Consider the following 22,129-nt stretch of genomic DNA (forward strand, 5'->3'; position numbering starts at 1 on the left):
TACACAAATCAAGATTGATTTAAGATTCCTTGCTACTTATTTTTGGACTGAACTGTAATGCTGCCATTCAAAATATTATGAGAAAAAAGTCAGATTGTAATTAAAATCAACTCAGTTTTTCATTATGTATGAGTATTTTTGTTGCACCAGTGGAATAAATACAACGGGCCCAAAAAATCCATTTTTCTGTCAAACAAGAAGTATGTAATACTTCTTGTCTGTTTCAGATGTTGCGATAAGTCACATTTTTTTATTGGCTTCATTAGCATTGGCAACGCTGCCTGACAGTAAAAATTTTAAAATTTCAAATGGACGAAGGCATTCTAGTTGATCTAAATGATTGTTCTAGCCAAATTCCTCCCATAGAACCTAATGAAAAAGATAGAAGTACTGTTGATTTTCCTGGAAAATGTCTGAGTAAACATTTGAGTAAAGAAGAAAGCAGCCAGCTCAATGCTGGTGTGAAAATTGAACAGGATTTAAGGGACACATTTGGGTTTCTTGACATTCCTTCAAGAAACCAAATCAATCCTAAGTCAGAATGTAAGTAATACATTTCTTTAAAAAATGAATCTCTTCTTGGATAGTAATTTGTAATGTACAACACAAGGGGCTTTGGTAAATTTGCACTTTGCAACAAAAGTTAGTTGGAATGAAAGTGGATTCATCACTTGATGTCTTTTCTTATTCTCTTTCCTAGTCCAATAAAAGCTTTGGAGCAGATTATATTTTGAGCCCTTAAGGGTAAAAGGTAAAACAGTCCATAGTTGCGAAAAGTTTAAAAACATGTTTAAAATCCAAACTGTCTAGTAAGAAACAGCTCCCATTTGCAACCGATTCAATAATGATAATTATAATTTTCATTAGTCTTTATAGTAAAATGTTTTTAAGAAAACATAATTGCCTGAAACCATTTTACAAAAAGAGTCTGAGACCACTCAAATATAACATCAAAGAAAAACTAACATCATTTTTTATATAGGGTAAGACCATCAGTACTTGGCTAGTTCCTAATCTTGGCCAGATGTTTGTTTTCAAAAGTGTGTTTCTTATACATAAACAGCAGGTTACTAATGTTATACATTATGTGTAGCCTATAAGGTTAGATAGCTGGCTGATGATTAGGACTAAATCATTTTGGGTTGGCTGACTAAAATCCTGGAAAGAATATGCTTTTTCAACATTTGAATTTAAACAGAAGTTAGCTCTTCAGCAAAGCCTATTTAAGTGCAATTATTCCGTTTCACAACACTTGTCTTAGGTTAGATCTATCCAATGTTGAGTATGTTTGTGATTAGGATATATTGTTCTAACTTTAAGATCCCATGTCAAAGATTAAATAGCATTTTTTTTACATTGAGCTTTAAATATGTAGCCAAGATTAGGCCCCACTTTATTAGGTCTATCATTATATTTAAAATTGTAAGTTTTGTGTATGGTTAAAATATTCAAGCTAATTATTTCCTTATTTAAAAGATTTGACACATCCAATGGTGGCTGAAACCCACTTCCTAGCTGATAGAACAGAGATTTTAATTCTTTTGGTGACTATTTCCTGTTATTAGCCCTTTAAGGGCTCAAAATGGAGAATTTTCTCAGAAGTAATTATTGAATTATGAAAGATCATACAAAAAGCATCCAGTGATTCAAATGAAAAGTTTGCTAATATTTCAAAAATAGGGATACAGGAAATTTAGATATTGATCCAATTTATATCATTCTTCTAAAAAATGAACCAGTTGTTAATTGGGATACTAAGATTTTACAAAATCACCTTGGAATGACATTAAATACAAGACCAAGGAGAATTGTATCAATGATAGCAAAAACAGGATTATTTCACAATTTTGTGACCTATTTGGATCTATTGCAACAAATGCAGTTTATTAATATTGTCTTTTTTTGTGTTTTTAGTTTAATTTAGTTTTGTAATCTTTGTTTCTTCTGTGCTGAAGACACCTTATTTTATGCAGGGTAATATCCACATTGTTGTTTTTTTTTTTTTTATCTTTTCTCTACTGGCTGTAGTCTTGTTTTGTTTCTTTCTTCACTGAGTTTTCTCTCTTTGTTCTTAGTGATATATTCACTTTTGTTCTTACTAAATTATGTCATAATCTGTATGTTTACTGGGGCTTTTTGCTGTCTCAGGAAATGGGCATCCTAGGATAGGATACCCAGTAGGGGGACAGCTAATCATCACTTCAAAAGTTAAATTACTGTAAAATTTCTATAATAGCACCACTTCAACAGTTAAACCATTGTAAGATCTCTATTATACCCCATTGTTTTTGGCAAGTTGTGCCACCCCTTCCTGATGGTCCCAGATGAAGGCTAGACCTAGAGCATTTACAAAACTAATATGAACACTAAAAAAAGGTTTTCTTACTCTAAGATATACAGCCTGTTTCTATTAATCACATTATCATACATTTTTCCATTGCTATCCACATTCTTGAATAATATTTTATCCAATAATTTTATTGGAATCACAAACTTTATTTGACAAAATACTATATTAAATCTTTAAATCCAGCAATAGATTTCAATATTTCATTGGCAATGCATGCTGAAAATTTTATATATATATGTATATATATATATATATATATATATATATATATATATATATATATATATATATATTTATATATATATATAAATGTATATATATATATATATATATATATATTATAAATGTATATATATATATATATATATATATATATATATATATATATATATTTATATATATATATAAATGTATATATATATATTATAAATGTATATATATATATATATATATATATATATATATATATATATATATATATATATATATATATATATATATATATATTGAATATACAGCATCTATACAAAGCCCAATGTAGTTATGTCACAATATACCACTCTCATCAAAAAGTTGTTAATAATATTAACAATTTTATGGAATGTGGCTTTGACAGGATTAGATGTGCAAAATAATATATATTCAGCTATATTATTCTCTTCAACATATCAAAAATGCAATTAAATGTACAAATTTAGCTATATCACTTGCTTCATTCACTTGTAAAACAAATTTTGAAGTGGACATCTGAGAAACTAATTGATTACAAAGATCATTGAATATATGATTAATTCATCTATCAACTTTGTTATATGTAAGCTAAAGTTAAACCAATAGTTAAATTTAAAGCTTCCTTATTTACCAATAAGTTTAATAAGTGCACCTACTGCACTATTTAATCCCAGGATCTTGACAATCATTTTCTAAGAATCATAAAAAAATAATCCTCAGTTGTTTTCTTCTCTTCAACATGAAAACCAAAAGATCTGCATTTTAACAATGAAAGAACTCAAAATTTATTTTAATTTTTTCATGGAATAAATTTTCATGAATTTTTTTTATGGAATAAATGTTTAATGAATGTTCTTACTGATGCAGAAAGAATTAGATCCCATATTATCTTTTGTACTTATTAAAGTTAAATAAGGTAAGCTAAAGTTTTCTGGTATAACTGACTTTGCTTGTGCGATTTGTGGCAGATGTCTTTCATATGATTTGCCAAGCATTCTTTTGACCACATCTACTGGCAAAATTGGTGTATCTCCTATTCTGTGTATATTTTTCATAACTTATAATCAACTGTTCAGCATCTTGAGATATTTTGCATGACTGTGTAGTTTTAATATCATTATTTTTTAATCCTGACTAAAATTTTCAACCTCTCCTCTTAGACTTGTCTATACCTCCCTAGGGAGGCACACCTTGCAGGGTGGAAAATTTTGTTTTGGATAATCAATTGCTTTTTGGATGCTAATTACTTTGATATCAAGAAAGTATTTGGACAAGGTTTATATGAATACAATTTTCAAGAATCTTCAGAAATGGATATTTCAACTTATTTCTTGAAGTTTTATTCAGCTGTTTCACCTGTTGTCTTTAAGATGCAAAGAACATGTGCTCAAAGAGCTATTATTTATCCTAATTTAACAATACTTGAAAATAATTCAGTGCTAACCTTCAGACAAAATTGTAACATTGTCAAAAGAATGATCAGATCTTTTACCAGTAAGGCTGTGAAACCAATATCAGCTGCAGTCCACATTGGATGTATCTTCAGTGGGATGTTGTTGTATCTGAAAATTTGTGATTTATTTCACCTCTCTGTGCATATTTTCTAATGCCCACTAAACCGGCACAACTACCGCATGCTTATTCCAAGCTATAGAGAAACTTATTCATACCATTTGCAAAATGTAGCTGCATCATTTACTAAATTGGTTTCAAAACTGTTTTAGCTGTAGTTCAATCTGGTTGGACTTGTTAACTGAATGCAGTAACAGCTGTATAGTTGCAGTTTACTCTTCTGTTAAGTGTTTATAAATTAGGTAATATATGACCATATAAAAAATGTATTTGACTTCAAATAAAGATAGTTTGATGAACAATGATAACCTTCTGAAGTTCAATGAATATATACCACAACAGAGTGCATACACTGAAGATTTAAAAGTTTCAATTTTTGTAAACAGTATTTAGTTAAATACAACATCGTAATCCATTTAATACTCATTTACTGCTACATAGCCTTTGGCTTAGCCCTCCTTCATAAATTTTTAATATCCTTCCTCTTAAATAGATCACAATTGGTAAAAATAAACGTATCTTTTCCAACCCTCTCTTATTTATATTAGGATGCCTCCTAGGGGATTTTTTACGATTAATGAAATTAGCTCTTGTTATAATTGATGAAATTTGTAATAGCCTGTGGCTTAGCCCTCCTTCATAAATTTTCAATATCCTTCCTCTTAAATAGATCACAATTGGTAAAAATAAACGTATCTTTTCCAACCCTCTCTTATTTATATTAGGATGCCTGCTAGGGGATTTTTTACGATTAATGAAATTAGCTCTTGTTATAATTGATGAAATTTGTAATCCTTAAAAAATGGAATGAAAGTCCACACAACAGTTTGAAAAGAAATATGCTTAAAAGTGAGAACTAAAATAGGCTCAGAAGAGATCCTTTTCTCAAGAAATGAAGAAAAGGAAGGGTTATAATACCATTCTATTCTATAATAATAATTTTTGATTTTCTTTTGAATTTTATCAAGCAAAGCTGAGACTGTTTATTTGTAATATTTTGGTTAAGTTGTAATTTTTTTGCATTATAATAATTTTATATATTGCTACTGATGGTGCATGAAAACTCGTAACAAATTTTTGTTTTGTTTATAGCTTGTGTAAAGCTTGGTTTCAGCAATTCTGCATTTATTAATCAGAGGCAATGGCTATAATAAAGGCCATAAGCCTGCAATGTTTTATTATTTCTTTGTTTTTTTTTCCACAAGCACTGAATATGGAAGGGGTGGTTGTATAAACTTCAGAAGGGGCTCATTTGATTGGAAATTGGATGTTCTGGTGCTCTTTTCAAGCATCAAAAGTAACTGAAGGGAATCTAGCCCCCCTTCCTAATTTTCTTTTTTCCCCTAATGTATTTGATAAAAATATTGAGATAGCCATTTTGTTAATAATAGTTCAAAGATCAGATAACAAAAACTTCAGGGTCAACCCAACCCCCTAGCACCTGGGGACAAGTGTTGTAAGTTATGTTCTCGGGGAATATAAGGTTTTTATGGAAGGAATGGTTGTATAAACTTCAGAGGAGGACATTCGACTGGACATTAGAAGTTATAGTGACCTTTTTAAAAGACAAAAGTGATCAGAGGATAACTAGCCCCCAACAAACCCTTTTCAGCCAAATGAATCTCATCAAAATTTTGAGATAGCCATTTTTTTAATAATAGTTCAAAGATTGTCTAACAAAAACTCCAGGGTGAACACAATCCTCCAGAGCCCAGGAACAAGTGTTACAAGTTATGCCCAGGGGGTATATAAGGTTTTTATGGAAGGAGTGGTAGTATAAACTTCAGAGGGGGCTCATTTGATTGGAAATTGAAAGTTCTAGTTTCCTTTTTAAGACTCAAAAGCGACCAGAGGGCATCTAGACTCCCCGTGCCCTTTTCCCCAAATGGATTCAGTTAAAGTTTTGAGATAGCCATTTTATTAAAAATAGTCCCTGGATCATATAAAAAAGCTTCTGGGGTTGATACGGCCCCACAGAGCCCAGGACGAAGAGTTGTAAATTCTTCCCCAGGGGTATATAAGGTTTTATGGAAGGGAATGATCATATAAACTTTGGAGGAGGTTCATTTGATTGGAAATTGAAAGCTCTCATTCCCCATTTTAAGAGCCAAAGGTGATCAGAGGGCAACATGCCCCATATGCCCTCTTTTTCCCATAATGCATCCGATTAAAAATTTGAGATGGCCATTTTGTTAAAAAAATCCAAAGATCATATAACAATACGTTTCGGGATTGTTACAGCCTCCAGAGCCCTAGCCAAGGATTGAAAGTTATGTCCCAGGGGCACATAAGGTTCCTATGGAAAAATCGGCCATATCAACTTTGGAGGATGGTCATTTGATTGGAAATAGTCAGTTCTATATCCCTTTTAAATTGTCAAAAGTTATCGGAAGGCAAATGATTCCCCCACACGCCCTCCTTTCCCCAAATGAGTCCAATCTAACTTTTGAGATAGCCATTTTGTTCAAAATAGTCCAAAGACCATGTGACAACGCCTTCAGTGTTGATACAGTCTTTAGAACCCGGGGCAAGGGTTGTAAGTTATGCCTCAGGGGCATATCAGGTTTTTATGGCACTTGGTATTAACCAAGTGACATATAGCAATCGCAAATTCTGTCTGTCTGTCTCTTGGTCCTGGTTTTGCTACTTTAGGCACTTCCAGGTAGGCTAGGACGATGAAATTTGGGAGGCATATCAGGGATCGGACCAGATTAAATTATTAATAGTCACTTTCCCGATTTGACCATCTGGGGGGGGGGGAGTGGGGGGCTGGTTAATTCAGAAAAAATGAAGCATTTTTAACTTACAAACAGTTGATCAGATCTTAATGAAATTTGATGCTTGGAAGGATATCATGTCTCAGAGCTGTTATTTTAAATTCCGACCGGATCTGGTGACATTGGGGGGGGGGAACCTAAAAACATGGAAAACGCTTAGAGTGGAGGGATCAGGATGAAACTTGGTGGGAAAAATAAGCCGAAGTCTTAGATACCTGATTGACATAATTGGAACGGATCCGATATATTGGGGGGGGGGGTTAATTCTGAAATGGTGAGAAAAAATGACGTGTTTTTAACTTACGAAGGAGTGATCGTATCTTCATGAAACTTCACATTTAGGAGGACCTCGTAACTCAGATCTCTTATTTTTAATCTCAACCGAATCCAGCGTCATTGGGGGGCAGTGGGGGGAGGGACTGGAAATCATAGAAAGTACTTAAAGCGGAGAGATCAGGATGAAACTGGATGGGAAGAATAAAAACAAGTTTAGAATACGTGACTGACATTACCGGACTGGATTTGCTCTCTTTGGCGGAGTTGGGGGGGGGGTAATTTGGAAAAATGAGGTATTTGTAGCTTACGAACGGGTGACCAGATCTTAATGAAATTTGATATTTAGAGGGATCTTGTGCTTTAAAGCTCTTATTTTAAATTCCAACCAGATCCTGTGACATTGGGGGGAGTTGGAGAGGGAAACCGGAATTCTTAGAACACGTGAAAATTGGGGTATTTTTTATCTTACGAATAGGTGATCGGATCTTAATGAAACTTGATATATAGAAGTATCTTATGTCTGAGATGCTCCATTTTCGGCTCGAATTGGATCCGGGGACATGGGTATTGGAGGAGGGTAACAGAAATCTTGGAAAACGCTAATAGAGGAGTGATCGGGATGAAACTTGATGGGAAGAATAAGCACAAATTCTAGATACGTGATTGACATAATTGAAACGGATCCGTTCCCTTTGGAGGAGCTGGGGGGGGGGAGGTGTTAATTTGGAAGAATTAGAAAAATTGAGGTATTTTTAACTTAAGAACGGATGACCGGATCTTAATGAAATTTGATATTTAGAAGGAATTCATGTCTCAGAGCTCTTATTTCAAATTCTGACCAGATCTGTTAACATTGGGGGGAGTTGGAGGGGGAAATCGGAAATCTTGGAAAACGCTTAGAGTGGAGGAATCAGGATGAAGCTTGGCGGATAGAATAAGCAAATGTCGTAGATGCGTGATTGCCGTAACCATACTGGATTCGCTCTCTTTGGGAGAGTTGGGGGGAGGGGTTCAGTGCTTTGGCGAGTTTGGTACTTCAAGACGTGCTAAGACGATGAAAATTGGTAGGCGTGTCAGGGAGTTGCACAAATTGACTTGATAAAGTCGTTTTCCCAGAATCGACCATCTGGGGGGGCTAAAGGGAGAGGAAAAATTAGAAAAAATGAGGTATTTATAACTTACGAGTGGGTGATCGGATCTTAATGAATTTTGATATTTAGATGGACATCGTGACTCAGAGCTCTTATTTTAAATCCCGACCGGCATTAAGCCTCTGATTTTCCTTTTAAATCAATCTATTGGTTCTTAGAATTTTGTTAGAGCTCATACCATACGAGCTCTTGGTTCTTAGCTCTTCTTGTCTTATCACAAGTGCCATATGAGCTCTTAGCTCTTGTTATGAAAGTGGTCGTATAAACTTTGGAGGAAGCTCGTTTGATTAAAAATTGAAAGTTCTAGCTCCTTTTTAAGAGTCAGAAGTGATTGGAGGGTAACTAGCTCTCCCCACACCCTAATTTCCCCAATTGTAGGCTATCGAATTAAATTCTAAGATAGCCATTTTGTTAAAAATACTCCGGGTGTCGAGTAACTATGGTTTTGAATTTGGAGGCTGAATGGTTTGGATGCTCATTCGATTGGAAATTGAAATTTATTTTGTCCTTTTAAAGAGTCTAAAGTGAGCAGAGGGTAACCAGCCTCCCCCCTTGCGCGCTATTTTCCCCAAATGCATCCAATTAAAATTTTGAAATAGATTTTTTCAAAATAATCCAAAATTCAAATAACTATTGCTTAGGGGGGTTGAAAAATCTCCCATAGCCCCACAGGGCAAGGTTTGTAACTTATGCAAGTTGCCTAATGTTAACATAAAAGGTTTTTGTGGAAGGGACTGTAATATTAACTTTACTTTTAAGAGTCAAAAGAGATCAAACGGTAACCAGTCTCTCCCCTTTTTCCACAAAGACACCCAGTCAAATTTTTAGATAACCATTTTGTTCAAAATAGTTCAATGGCCACATAACTACGCTTTCAGGGTTAAGCCCCCTTCCCAGCCCCCAGAGAAAGAGCTATGACTTATGCAAGTTGCTAATTGTTACTTTGGTAATTTGTTTACGTTGATACTTTCTTTACTTTGATTCTTTGTTACGTTGGTATTTTTACTTTGATACTAGTTTTGATACTTTGATGTTGAAAAAAATCTGATGTTGGAATAGGGAATTTTGAAAAACCTGAAACTTTGGCTATCAAAAACGAACAAAAATTAATTAAAAAATGAACTTTCCGAAAAAAGTTAAAAAAAAAGTTAAGGCCATATTAAACTTAAGATCAGCAGAGAGAAAAATCTATAATAATTACAACTCAAAACTACCAGAAATTACTATTAAAGAATAAATGAAGCACGAAACGTACAGAGATTAAATAAACAATCATGGCAAACAAACATACTACAGGTACCATATAAATGAAAAAACAAAGCTTAAAACGACAAAAATTTGAATTGAATATGCAAATCAAGCTTAAAATGAACAAAAATCTTTTAATATTAAAGAATAAATAAAACTCAAAACAAACAGAAATTAAATAAACAATCATAGCAAACAAACATACGACAGATATCATATAAATGAATAAAAACGAGTAAAATCTAAACTGAATCTGCAAATCAAGCTAAAAACGAACAAAAATCAGCACAAACAAGAATTTGACTACTGTCCCACTTCTCAAACTGTAAAAGTATAAAGCCTACTGGATCATTGGCGCTTTACGAGAAACTACGTGTGTATTGAACAGTCTTGTAAAGAATTAATAAAATTAAACTGAATATTTGCTATATAATGATATTAATTACTGAAAGCTCATCAGTTCATGATTTTATTTCACTGTAAATTTCATTTTATTTTCAATGTTGTAATAAGTAGGCTACAAAGGAAAATATTTGTAATATAATTCGTTTTAAGTAAAGTGCCAATAATGCAGTAGGTACTTTTTAAGTTAGGGAAAGGGGCTTTGTACATCTATTCGTATACAGTCAGGTTAAACTGAGGCAATTTGTCTGTTTAATATTTTGGTTAAGCTGTAATTTTTCTTGTATTATAATAATTTTGTATTTTGCTACTAATGATGCATGGAAACTCTTAATACATTTTTGTTGTTGCTTGTAGCTTGTGCAAAGCTACAAGCCTCAACGACCTTGGACTTATTTATATTATAAAAAGATAATGTTCTGAACTTATTTTATTTTGATTGAACCACAAATTAGACCCGGGCTTTTAGAAGGCTTAGGGGGCTTAGCCCTGCTCCTGTTTATGGTAAACACGGCTCGTTTTCAGTTTTCATTATTATTTGACTCTATTTTTGCTTGTCTTTAGTGTAATGTAGCTCTTTACTCTTCATTGAAAATTTTCATTTTTGGTAAAAGTTTTTTTAAATTAATTTCTGCTTGTTTTTAATTGACAATGTCGTTTTAATGGTTTACGAAAGAAATTTTTTTTCAGCTTTTCCGCTTCAAAATTAGCATTTTGGCTTAGGCGCTACCATTTATAATTTAAAATTTTACAACAATTCTTATTAACCGTTTTACTGTAAAGCTTTGTATGGATGGACAGAGTATAATACTATTCGAATAAATGGATTGAAAACGTGCATAATTTTTGGCCTTCCATAGAATTAAAGCCATTCTGACCCACATCCTGCCTCTACCTTGAATATAGACAAATATTGATTGACCACTATATATTTTCGTATTATTTTCGTACTATATAATCGTATTATATTTTCTGTTAACTGCTTGTTTGTTTATATAAAATATATTTTTGAGGTTGTTTATTGTAAGAAGTTCTATTCTGTCATTTGAAAAGTAAAAATAGAATGTTAAAAATCAATACCACTAGATGGGTTTTCCTGGCTCTGAAAATTTAGTTGAGATGACTTCAAGTTCTCAATTTTCAAGCAGATCAGCATAAAAAAGGATATTTTGCATTAAGAATCAACATAGTCATATTTCTCTTCGATTTTTTTTTTACCTTGGTAAGATTCCCTCTCTCTCCCCAAATCATCCGCTTTACCCCATGTCTAATGTTCCCTCAAAGTTTCAGCTGATGTTATTTTAGGTGTTAATTTATATCCTTAGCCATTTCTACAACGTTTCCAATCAACCTTTTTGACAACCTGTGTGAACGTAATGTTTCTATATTCAGTTCAACATTCTCTGAAAGTTTCAATTTTGTACCTTTGGTCACTTCTGAGATGTTATAAATACGCCATTTTGACAACCAGGATGCATATACTGTCTATAGATTCATCTCTATATCCCCGAATATACCATAAAAGTTTCAATTTAATACCCTTTGCAATCCCAGAGGTAGTATGTATATGCCCTCATGACAAGCCCACGTTGATTCAGATTCAGCGTTTTTGGCATTTATTGATTTAATTACTAGCAGTTATAATTACCACTGTCCTGTGTTGAAGGAGCCAAAGCGTAAGCATTTGCCCAGAAAACCATGGATGACACGGGGACTTCTCGTTTCTGTTAACAACCGCAAAACTCTTTATAAACAATATTTAAATGATCCGTCTGAAGAGAATTTTCAACAGTTTAAAGAATATTGAAATAAGTTAAACCAGCTGAAAAGAAATGCAAAGGAAATATATTTTCAAAAGAGTTTTAAAAATGCAAATGGGAACCCCAGGAAAATCTGGCAAATAATTAATTCGGTCATTGATCCAAATAAATCAGAAAAAATACATCATATAAAAGAACTAGTAAGTGAAAAAGAATCAATAAAATCACCGGAAGAAATTTCAAGTCTTCTTGGTTCATTTTTTGTAATTGTGGGACAAAAAATAAAAGATAAACTGTCGAATGCAAAATCAAAAAGAAAACTAATGACACAGGTAACACCTCCAAAACTAAAGAAACAAGAGACAATGGCAGAAATGCAAAAATTTCCGTCTGTTACATGTGATGAAGTAAAAAAATGCATTTGTGAAATTAAAGGGACAAGGTCAAAGGGCCTAGATGGACTTTCTTTGCAACTAATACGAAAAGTACAAACAGCAATCATTGAGCCTCTTACGGTCCTTATAAACAGAAGCCTTGACGAAGACATTTTCCCTACCAAACTAAAAGAATCCAAATTAATTCCACTTTTTAAAGGAGGAGATCCAACAGTAATTGATAACTATCGACCAATTAGCTTACTTCCAATTTTTTCGAAAATATATGAAAAGCTTGCTGCAAAAAGACTATATGAATACTTTGAAGCTAATAAAATTCTTTCTGATAAACAATATGGATTTCGGAAAAACAGATCCACTGAACTCGCAATTACGGATCTTATAATGAATATAAAATCGGCGCAAGATGGATGGTTTATATTCTCTGGCGATTTTTCTAGATTTAACAAAAGCTTTTGATTGCGTTGATTTTGACATCCAATCTTGAAACATTAGAAGGATATGGGATAAAGTCGACAGTTCTTGAATGGATTCGGTCATATTTAACAAATAGACGTTGTAAAATACTTGCTAATGGTATCTTATCAGATTCATTCGATGTAACTTGTGGGGCGCCCCAGGGATCAGTCCTTGGACCATTACTTTTTTTAATTTATGTGAATGAACTTTCGGCTGATATCCCCTTTGCATATATAATAAATTTTGCGGACGACACAGTACTATTTCTAACACATAAAAACCGTGAGCAACTAATTACATACGCTGAAGTTTGCCTCCAGGCAGCAACCGAATTCTTTGAAGAGCGGTTGCTTTCCCTTAATACAAAAAGACGAAGTATATCATTTTTAAACATGGAAATGACCCAGCTTACGATAGCAAGATAAATACGGCAGACCACGAAAAAAGTGAAAGAGTTGACCACATTAAATATTTAGGTATAATAATTGATGAAAAGCTGGATTGGGCAATCAACGTTAAATTTCTTTGTATGAAGCTGTCAAGAGCTGTTGGTATTCTCCATAGACTGAAATTTATTTTTCCCCATAAAATATTACTGATCCTATATTTTAGTCTATTCCACTCATATCTTTTATATGGAATAAGCATTTGGGCTTCAAATTATAAGTCAGAATGGAAGCAAGTTCAAATTCTTCAGAATAAAGCTATACGTGCAATTTGCAAGCTTGAGCCTCGTCAGAGTGTGAAGGCGTTTTTGATAAGACTTAAGATATTAAATGTGGCTCGACTTCGAGAAAAAAAGATTGCCGAAACTTTATATAAAGTAAGCACAAATACCGCACCTGAGTCGTTTATGTCAGTTATTCGAAGGAATGATGAAATTCACCAACATGATACTCGGCATGCATCGCAACTAGTTACAGAAACGAGACGTCTCACGTCATCTGGTTTTTCAATTAGATTTACCGGACCGAAAATATGGAATTATTTGCCAAATACTTTGAGAAATGATGATAGCCTACCAATCAAACCAGTTCAAAAGTAAGATTAAAAGCTTCTTAATGGAAAACATCGAATTAGATCCCAATTTCTTTTACCGATAGTTCTCTATGTTTTGTTTTATTAATTTACGTTTGTTTTCTTTTCTTTTCCCTTCTTCTTCTTTTCTCTTCTTACCTTATAATTCTATTCTTGATGATTGAATGAATACTGTCACCCGTTACGGGCAGTGCTCTCTTAGGGTGTAGTTAGTTTATAGTGTGTGATTTGTTTTTTTTTTTGTTAATAAGCGAATTGAATTGAAAAAAATTGAATTGACAACCTGGATGTACATAGTGTTGTTTGATTTAGTTCAAACTCTGACCCTGGATAATCTCTGAAAGTTTTTATTTAATACCCTTAGCTGTTTCATAGTATATTGCAGATACGGTCTTTTGACAGCGTGGATGCACGGAGTGTCTTTTGGTTTAGTTAAACATTCCTTGAAAGTTTAAACCTAATACCCTAAGCCGCTCCTAGGGTATTGCAGATACGCCCTTTCGACAACTTGGATACAATCCGTTTCTTTTGATTTATTTCAATGTCCTGAAGTTTTCAAATGACTACCCTTAGCCAAAAGACCACCTTTAGCCCTAAGCCAGGGATGGAAGATTTGAGAATATCCATTTCAAATCTAAAACCTGCGTCCCAACTGCTTCTTGAATGTAGGAATATTCATGCTGTTTTGATATATTCCTGTCCTGCAGCCAATAAACGATATAGGCTAATTAACATTCTTTTTTGTTCAGTGCTTATAGCCTTTAACACTTTATAGTGTGCCCCTCTGCATTACTTAGTTTGGTCTTAACCCTTATTAAATAAAAAAAAAACAAGTTTTTTTTTAAATGAAAGTTAGGAGCAATATTAAAACTTAAAACGAACAGGAATTACTCTGTATATGAAAGGGGTTTTTCCTCCTCAGCGCCTCGCTCTGTACGCTAAAGTTTGACTCTTTCTCTTAACTATATTTTTAAAACAGTAAGAAACTTTAGCGTAAAGAGCGGGGCGTTGAGGAGGAAAAGCCCCTTTCATATACGGGGTAATTTCTGTTCGTTTTAAGTTTTAATGTTGCTCCTTACTTTCATTTAAAAAACTTGTTTTTTTATTTAATTTCTGGACGTTTTTGAACTAATGCATGTCTTGATCTTGGCTCTCCGCACATAAATAATTAAAACGAAATTTGCATATTAATTAATTGCAATTAATCGGAAGAGTTTGAAAAAAAGGAGCGAGGGAGGAGGCCTATTTGCCCTAAAGTTTTTGATTACTTAAAAAGCAACTAGAACTTTTAATTTTTTACTAACGTTTTCATTGGTAAAAAATATACGTAACTTACGATTAACTTACGTAACGAACTTCTATATTCGTATGTTTTTATTGCGTATATGAGGGGGTTCAACCCTCGCCGATACCTCGCTCTTTACACTAAAGCTAAGATTTTGTTCCAATTCCCTAAGAATGACCTCTGAATCACAAAGGCCGTAGAATAAATAGTTAAAATTACTAAAAATACTTTAGCGTAAAGAGTGAGGTATAACGAGGAGGTAAACCCCTCATATGCGTAATAATTTTTGTTCGTTTTAAGTTTTAATGCTGCTCATTAATTTCAGTAGAAAAAACTTTTCAAATTTATTTTTGCATTGTTTTTTCAAATAATGCTAGAAAATCCTGCGCCCCCTTCATTGAAATTTTCTTCCCCCATGAGAAGTGTCTCCATGGAAATATCCTCCCACATACCCTCCCCCTCAATTCTCCCCCTAAACCAAAAAAATCCCCCTGAAAACGTCTGTACACTTCCCAGTAACCATTACTATATGTAGACACAGGTCAAAGTTTGTAACTTGTAGCCCCTCCCACGGGAACTGCGGGGGAGTAAGTCGTCCCTAAAGACATAGTTATTAGGTTTTTTGGCGATGGTGGATAAAATGGCTATCCCAGAATTTTGATCCAGTGACTTTTGGGAAAAAATGAGCGTGGGAGGGGGCCTAGGTGCCCTCCAATTTTGTTGGTCACTTAAAAATTGCTCTAGAACTTTTAATTTCCATTAGAATGAGCCCTCTCGCGAAATTCTAGGACCACTCAGTCGATACGATCACCCCTGGGAAAAAAAAACAAAAAACAAACAAACAAATAAACACGCATCCGTGATCTGCCTTCTGGCAAAAAATACAAAATTCCACATTTTTGTAGATAGGAGCTTGAAACTTCTACAATACGGTTCTCTGATACGCTTAATCTGATGCTGTGATTTTCGTTAAGATTGCATGACTTTTAGGGGGTGTTTCCCCCTATTTTCTAAAATGAGGCAAATTTTGAGGCAAATGCTCGTAACTTTTGATGGGTATAACTGATCTCGATGAAACTTATATACTTAAAATCAGCATTAAATGCGATTCTTTTGATGTAACTATTGGTATCAAAATTCCATTTTTTTAGAGTTTCGGTTACTATTGAGCCGGGTCGCTCCTTACTACAGTTCGTTACCACGAACTGTTTGATTGGCTTTGTAGATGAGTAATTATAAAAATATACAATATCATTTTTTGATCAATCTGCTGGAATTAGATTGTGCATTATGTTCACTGTTTAAAACTTCCAGATGTGCAAGTGTACTATTAGAAAGGTTGTTGAAAGCAGAATTTCTTTTGTATATTTTAAGACTCCAGATATGGTAGCATGAGCAGACATGGTAAAAAAGAAAATGACAGAAGCTAATAATCATCACAAAGAAGTGTGGCGGATAGCATTTATTTTTATATGATCATACAAATTTCAACTGTTATTCTGGGCTTTCCATCTTTTGTAATGCAACCGATTAAAAAGCTGTGTAAATAAGCGATAAATTAATTCTAGAATATAATTCCCTTAGTATGTACAAGTTCAGAATAAAAAAAAAACAATAATTTCTAATAAGTGTAATAAATAATGTGTAAACATTTGCGTAACTTTTTTTGCCTATTAAAGGTTATTGCCTTTATTTTTACTCATTTAAAGTTTGGGCCCATAAATTAGAAGTAGAAGGGGAAAAAACCTATCCTCCCCATCCCCTAAAAGTTAGAAAGCATAACTGGGCTGGAAAGTATACATTTTTGAATAAATGATCCAATGTTATTCGTAGTTTGTGTGTTCTGTCTCTTGTAATGCGACCCATTAAACATCTGTATATACAAGCCATGAATCAATGCTAGATTTTTTTTTTTAAGATGTACAAACCAAACCAAAAAAAGCATTGCTAAAGTCTTTAGAGGGATTTATAGTCTTTAGAGGGATTTAAAGTCTTTAGAGGCATTTAAAGTCTTTAGAGGGCAAAATTGACGAAATTCTTTACTATTAAATGGCAAGTTTCGGAAATTGCACGTTTTATTTTAATTTTCCCTCAATCTTCAAAACCCAACATTTTGACATTTCAACTTTAAGGTTTCCAAGAATTCTCCTTCTTCCAGTTATATGAGCTCAAATTCCACCAAAATTTGACTATAATTCTTTACTACAATCATGTATTTACTATATATGTCATGGCTTTTAATTATTTACTGTGACTGTAATTTACTTCTGTTAGTCTTATTTTAGTATTAACTCAATTTTTTCTATAAGGCTTACCTTTAATTCTAGGTAATAACCTTTTCACCATGTGATGGGTTTTCTAAAGTATTTACCATGGGTTAGAAACTAATGTCTAAATCTATATGTTAATTTTAACATAGAAACATTTTTTATGCCTATCAATGTTTTTTGCTTATTTTTGAACTTATTTTAGGTGCAGGACATGCAGTAGATTTGGTAAAAGCAGAAGCTACAAGTCAATGCCAAGAGGGCTTACTTATAGATGTAAGTAAAAAGGGTAGTTCAATTAAGTTCCTTAATCTTAATTAATTTTGAAAACCATGAAGTTTCCCTAAAAAGTTTTTTTTTTTCATTAATTAAACCAATAATTGTTCTAACCTTTTCAAATTGATCTCACTGTATCCCAGGGACTCTTAGGGATCCTAAGGATACAGATCTTATCACAAGTCAGAACATCTTTTTTTGTGTTATATTTACTTTCTAGTTGATAACTTTGCCAATATTTTTAATATCCTATAAAATTTGTGTCTTCTAAAAAATTCCAAGTATTCTAAATATGTAATATCTAAGTATTTCTATTAAATATATCTAGTAAGTATTTCCAGTAAGTATATCTAAGTGTTTGACATTGTTGCGCAAACAATCTGACTGAAATATTGCTTGTGACTTTATTTACTTTCTAGTTGATAACTTTGCCAATATTTTTAATATCCTATAAAATTTGTATCTTCTAAAAAATTCCAAGTATTCTAAATATGTAATATCTAAGTATTTCTATTAAATATATCTAGTAAGTATTTCCAGTAAGTATATCTAAGTGTTTGACATTGTTGCGCAAACAATCTGACTGAAATATTGCTTGTGACTTTATTTACTTTCTAGTTGATAACTTTGCCAATATTTTTAATATCCTATAAAATTTGTGTCTTCTAAAAAATTCCAAGTATTCTAAATATGTAATATCTAAGTATTTCTATTAAATATATCTAGTAAGTATTTCCAGTAAGTATATCTAAGTGTTTGACATTGTTGCGCAAACAATCTGACTGAAATATTGCTTGTGACTTTATTTACTTTCTAGTTGATAACTTTGCCAATATTTTTAATATCCTATAAAATTTGTGTCTTCTAAAAAATTCCAAGTATTCTAAATATGTAATATCTAAGTATTTCTATTAAATATATCTAGTAAGTATTTCCAGTAAGTATATCTAAGTGTTTGACATTGTTGCGCAAACAATCTGACTGAAATATTGCTTGTGACTTTATTTACTTTCTAGTTGATAACTTTGCCAATATTTTTAATATCCTATAAAATTTGTATCTTCTAAAAAATTCCAAGTATTCTAAATATGTAATATCTAAGTATTTCTATTAAATATATCTAGTAAGTATTTCCAGTAAGTATATCTAAGTGTTTGACATTGTTGCGCAAACAATCTGACTGAAATATTGCTTGTGACTTTATTTACTTTCTAGTTGATAACTTTGCCAATATTTTTAATATCCTATAAAATTTGTGTCTTCTAAAAAATTCCAAGTATTCTAAATATGTAATATCTAAGTATTTCTATTAAATATATCTAGTAAGTATTTCCAGTAAGTATATCTAAGTGTTTGACATTGTTGCGCAAACAATCTGACTGAAATATTGCTTGTGACTTTATTTACTTTCTAGTTGATAACTTTGCCAATATTTTTAATATCCTATAAAATTTGTGTCTTCTAAAAATTCCAAGTATTCTAAATATGTAATATCTAAGTATTTCTATTAAATATATCTAGTAAGTATTTCCAGTAAGTATATCTAAGTGTTTGACATTGTTGCGCAAACAATCTGACTGAAATATTGCTTGTGACTTTATTTACTTTCTAGTTGATAACTTTGCCAATATTTTTAATATCCTATAAAATTTGTATCTTCTAAAAAATTCCAAGTATTCTAAATATGTAATATCTAAGTATTTCTATTAAATATATCTAGTAAGTATTTCCAGTAAGTATATCTAAGTGTTTGACATTGTTGCGCAAACAATCTGACTGAAATATTGCTTGTGACTTTATTTACTTTCTAGTTGATAACTTTGCCAATATTTTTAATATCCTATAAAATTTGTGTCTTCTAAAAAATTCCAAGTATTCTAAATATGTAATATCTAAGTATTTCTATTAAATATATCTAGTAAGTATTTCCAGTAAGTATATCTAAGTGTTTGACATTGTTGCGCAAACAATCTGACTGAAATATTGCTTGTGACTTTATTTACTTTCTAGTTGATAACTTTGCCAATATTTTTAATATCCTATAAAATTTGTGTCTTCTAAAAAATTCCAAGTATTCTAAATATGTAATATCTAAGTATTTGTATTAAATATATCTAGTAAGTATTTCCAGTAAGTATATCTAAGTGTTTGACATTGTTGCGCAAACAATCTGACTGAAATATTGCTTGTGACTTTATTTACTTTCTAGTTGATAACTTTGCCAATATTTTTAATATCTTATAAAATTTGTGTCTTCTAAAAAATTCCAAGTATTCTAAATATATAATATCTAAGTATTTCTATTAAATATATCTAGTAAGTATTTCCAGTAAGTACATCTAAGTGTTTGACATTGTTGCGCAAACAATCTGACTGAAATATTGCTTGTGACTTTTGTTCTGTAAGCAGTTACGGATTTAAGAATACGTCCACTCATCTTAAGGGAAACCTCCTCCAAAAGTGGCCCAAGAAGCCTATCTCAAGAGTCAGACCATTACTTGTTGGAGCTTACTTGTGGTAAATTTTAGCTGTTTTAATTTTTACTTCTTGTATCTCCAATCCAGTTGATATTTCTGAGTCAAGCTGGAAAGGAATGTTCAAAAGATATGTGAATTAGAAGATTACTTCACAATCTGGCAACACTGAGATAGAGTGATGGTCAGGGAGACCAACGAAAAGCTATTACTTGAGGCTGATTAAAAGTATGGAAGAGCTGATTCAAGGACACTTCAGCTTATTTACCGTAAATTTAGTGTGAGCCACTCACAAGTTTTTCACGTGCTATGGTATGAAGTGTAAAGAAAATTCCCTTTTGAAGTGCAGTGATATGGCACCACGCACAAAGTGTCGAATTTACCTAATCATGCTGCTCTCTGTTCTTCTTTATGGGTATGAAATTTGATCTCTAACAGGAACGGAAGTGATTAGCTTTAAAGTATTCCATCACAAGTTCTAACAATATATACTAAGTATTTGCCTTTCAGTAAGAATCTCCAACAAGACTTTGAAAATTTTGATCGGTCATGATCGATCAAATCGATGAAAATTTTGAGCAACCCGGCTCAATAGTAAACGAAACTCCAGAAACCGGAATTTTGATACTAATAGATACATAAAAAGAATTGGATTTTTATGCTGATTTTAAATATATAAGTTTCATCAAATTTAGTCTTTCTCAGCAAAAGTTACGAGCCTGAGAAAATTTGCCTTATTTTGAAAAGTAGAGGGAACACCCCCTAAAAGTCGTAGGATCCTAGGATCCTAAAATCACACCATCGCATCCAGCGTATCAGAGAACCCTACTGTAGAAGTTTCAAGCTCCTATCTACAAAAATGTGGAACTTAGTATTTTTTGCCAGAAGACCGATTACGGGTGTGCGTGTTAACTTATTTGTTTGTTTTTTTGTTTTTCCCCAGGGGTAATCGTATCGACCAAGTGGTTCTAGAATGTCGCGAGAGGGCTCATTCTAAAGGAAATTAAAAGTTCTAGTGCCCTTTTAAGTGACCAAAAAATTGGAGGGCACCTATGCCCCCTCCTACGCTCATTTTTTCCCAAAGTCAACGGATCAATATTTTGAGAGAGCCAATTCGTTCAGCATAATCGAAAAACATGATAACTATGTCTTTGGGGCTGACTTACTCCCCACAGTCTCCGTTGGAGGGGCTGCAAGTTACAAACTTCGACCAGCGTTTACATACAGTAACGGTTATTTGGAAGTGTACAGGCCTTTTCAGGGGGATTTTTTGGTTGGGGGGGGGTTGAGGGGAGGGGCTACGTGGGATTATCTTCCCTTGGAGGAATTTGTCATGGAAGAAGAGAAATTCCATGAAGGGAGCACAGGATTTTCTAGTATTATTAAAAAAAAAACAATGAAAAAGTAAACATGACCAAGTTTTTTCCTCTGGAAGTAAGGACCAGCATTAAAACTTAAAACGAACAGAGATTATTACGCATATGGGGGGTTCATCTTGTCCTAAATACCTCGCTCTTTACGCTAAAGTATTTTTAGTAATTTCAACTATTTATTCTACAGCCTTTGTGATTCAGGGGTCAAAACTGGAACAAAATTAAAGCTTTAGTGTAAAGAGCGAGGTATTAACGAGGGGGCAAACCCCCTCATATACATAATAAAAATATATGAATATAGAAGTTCGTTACGTAAGTTAATTTGTAAGTTACGTATATTTTTTACTAATAAAAACGTTTGTTAAAAATTAAAAATTCTAGTTGCCTCTTTAAGTAACCGAAAAATATGAGGGCAACTAGGCCTCCTCCCCCACCCTTTTTCTCAAAATCGTCTGATCAATACTAAGAGAAAGCCATTTAGCAAAAAAAAAATGATACGCAAATTTGGTTTTAATTATTTATTTGTGGAGAGCCAAAATCAAACATGCATTAATTCAAAAACGTTCAGAAATTAAATAAAAAAAAAACAAGTTATTTTAACTGAAAGTAAGGAGCGACATTAAAACTTGAAACGAACAGAGATTATTCTGTGTTTGAAAGGGGTTGTTCCCTCCTCAACGTCCCGCTCTTTACGCTAAAGTTATTTACTGTTCTATAAAGTAGAACTGAGCGAAAGAGTTAAACTTTAGCACAAAGAGCGAGAGGCTGAGGAGGGAACAGTCCCTTTTATACACG

The 22,129-nt window shown here is 32.7% G+C and overlaps 1 protein-coding gene across 1 annotated transcript in view; it reads left to right on the plus strand.

Annotated features, from left to right (window-relative positions):
• The first annotated feature begins 278 nt into the window (after positions 1 to 278).
• The window catches only part of LOC136033358 (vitellogenin-like), a 69,719-nt gene continuing 47,868 nt past the window's right edge, over positions 279 to 22,129 (plus strand). Inside the window, exons 1-2 of the mRNA XM_065714150.1 lie at positions 279 to 543; positions 17,417 to 17,487. Coding sequence (XP_065570222.1) covers positions 309 to 543; positions 17,417 to 17,487 — 306 coding nt within the window. The 5' untranslated portion in view covers positions 279 to 308. The remainder of the gene's footprint in view (positions 544 to 17,416; positions 17,488 to 22,129) is intronic.

The sequence above is a fragment of the Artemia franciscana genome, chromosome 11 (assembly GCF_032884065.1).
Source record: "Artemia franciscana chromosome 11, ASM3288406v1, whole genome shotgun sequence".
Taxonomy (NCBI): domain Eukaryota; kingdom Metazoa; phylum Arthropoda; class Branchiopoda; order Anostraca; family Artemiidae; genus Artemia; species Artemia franciscana.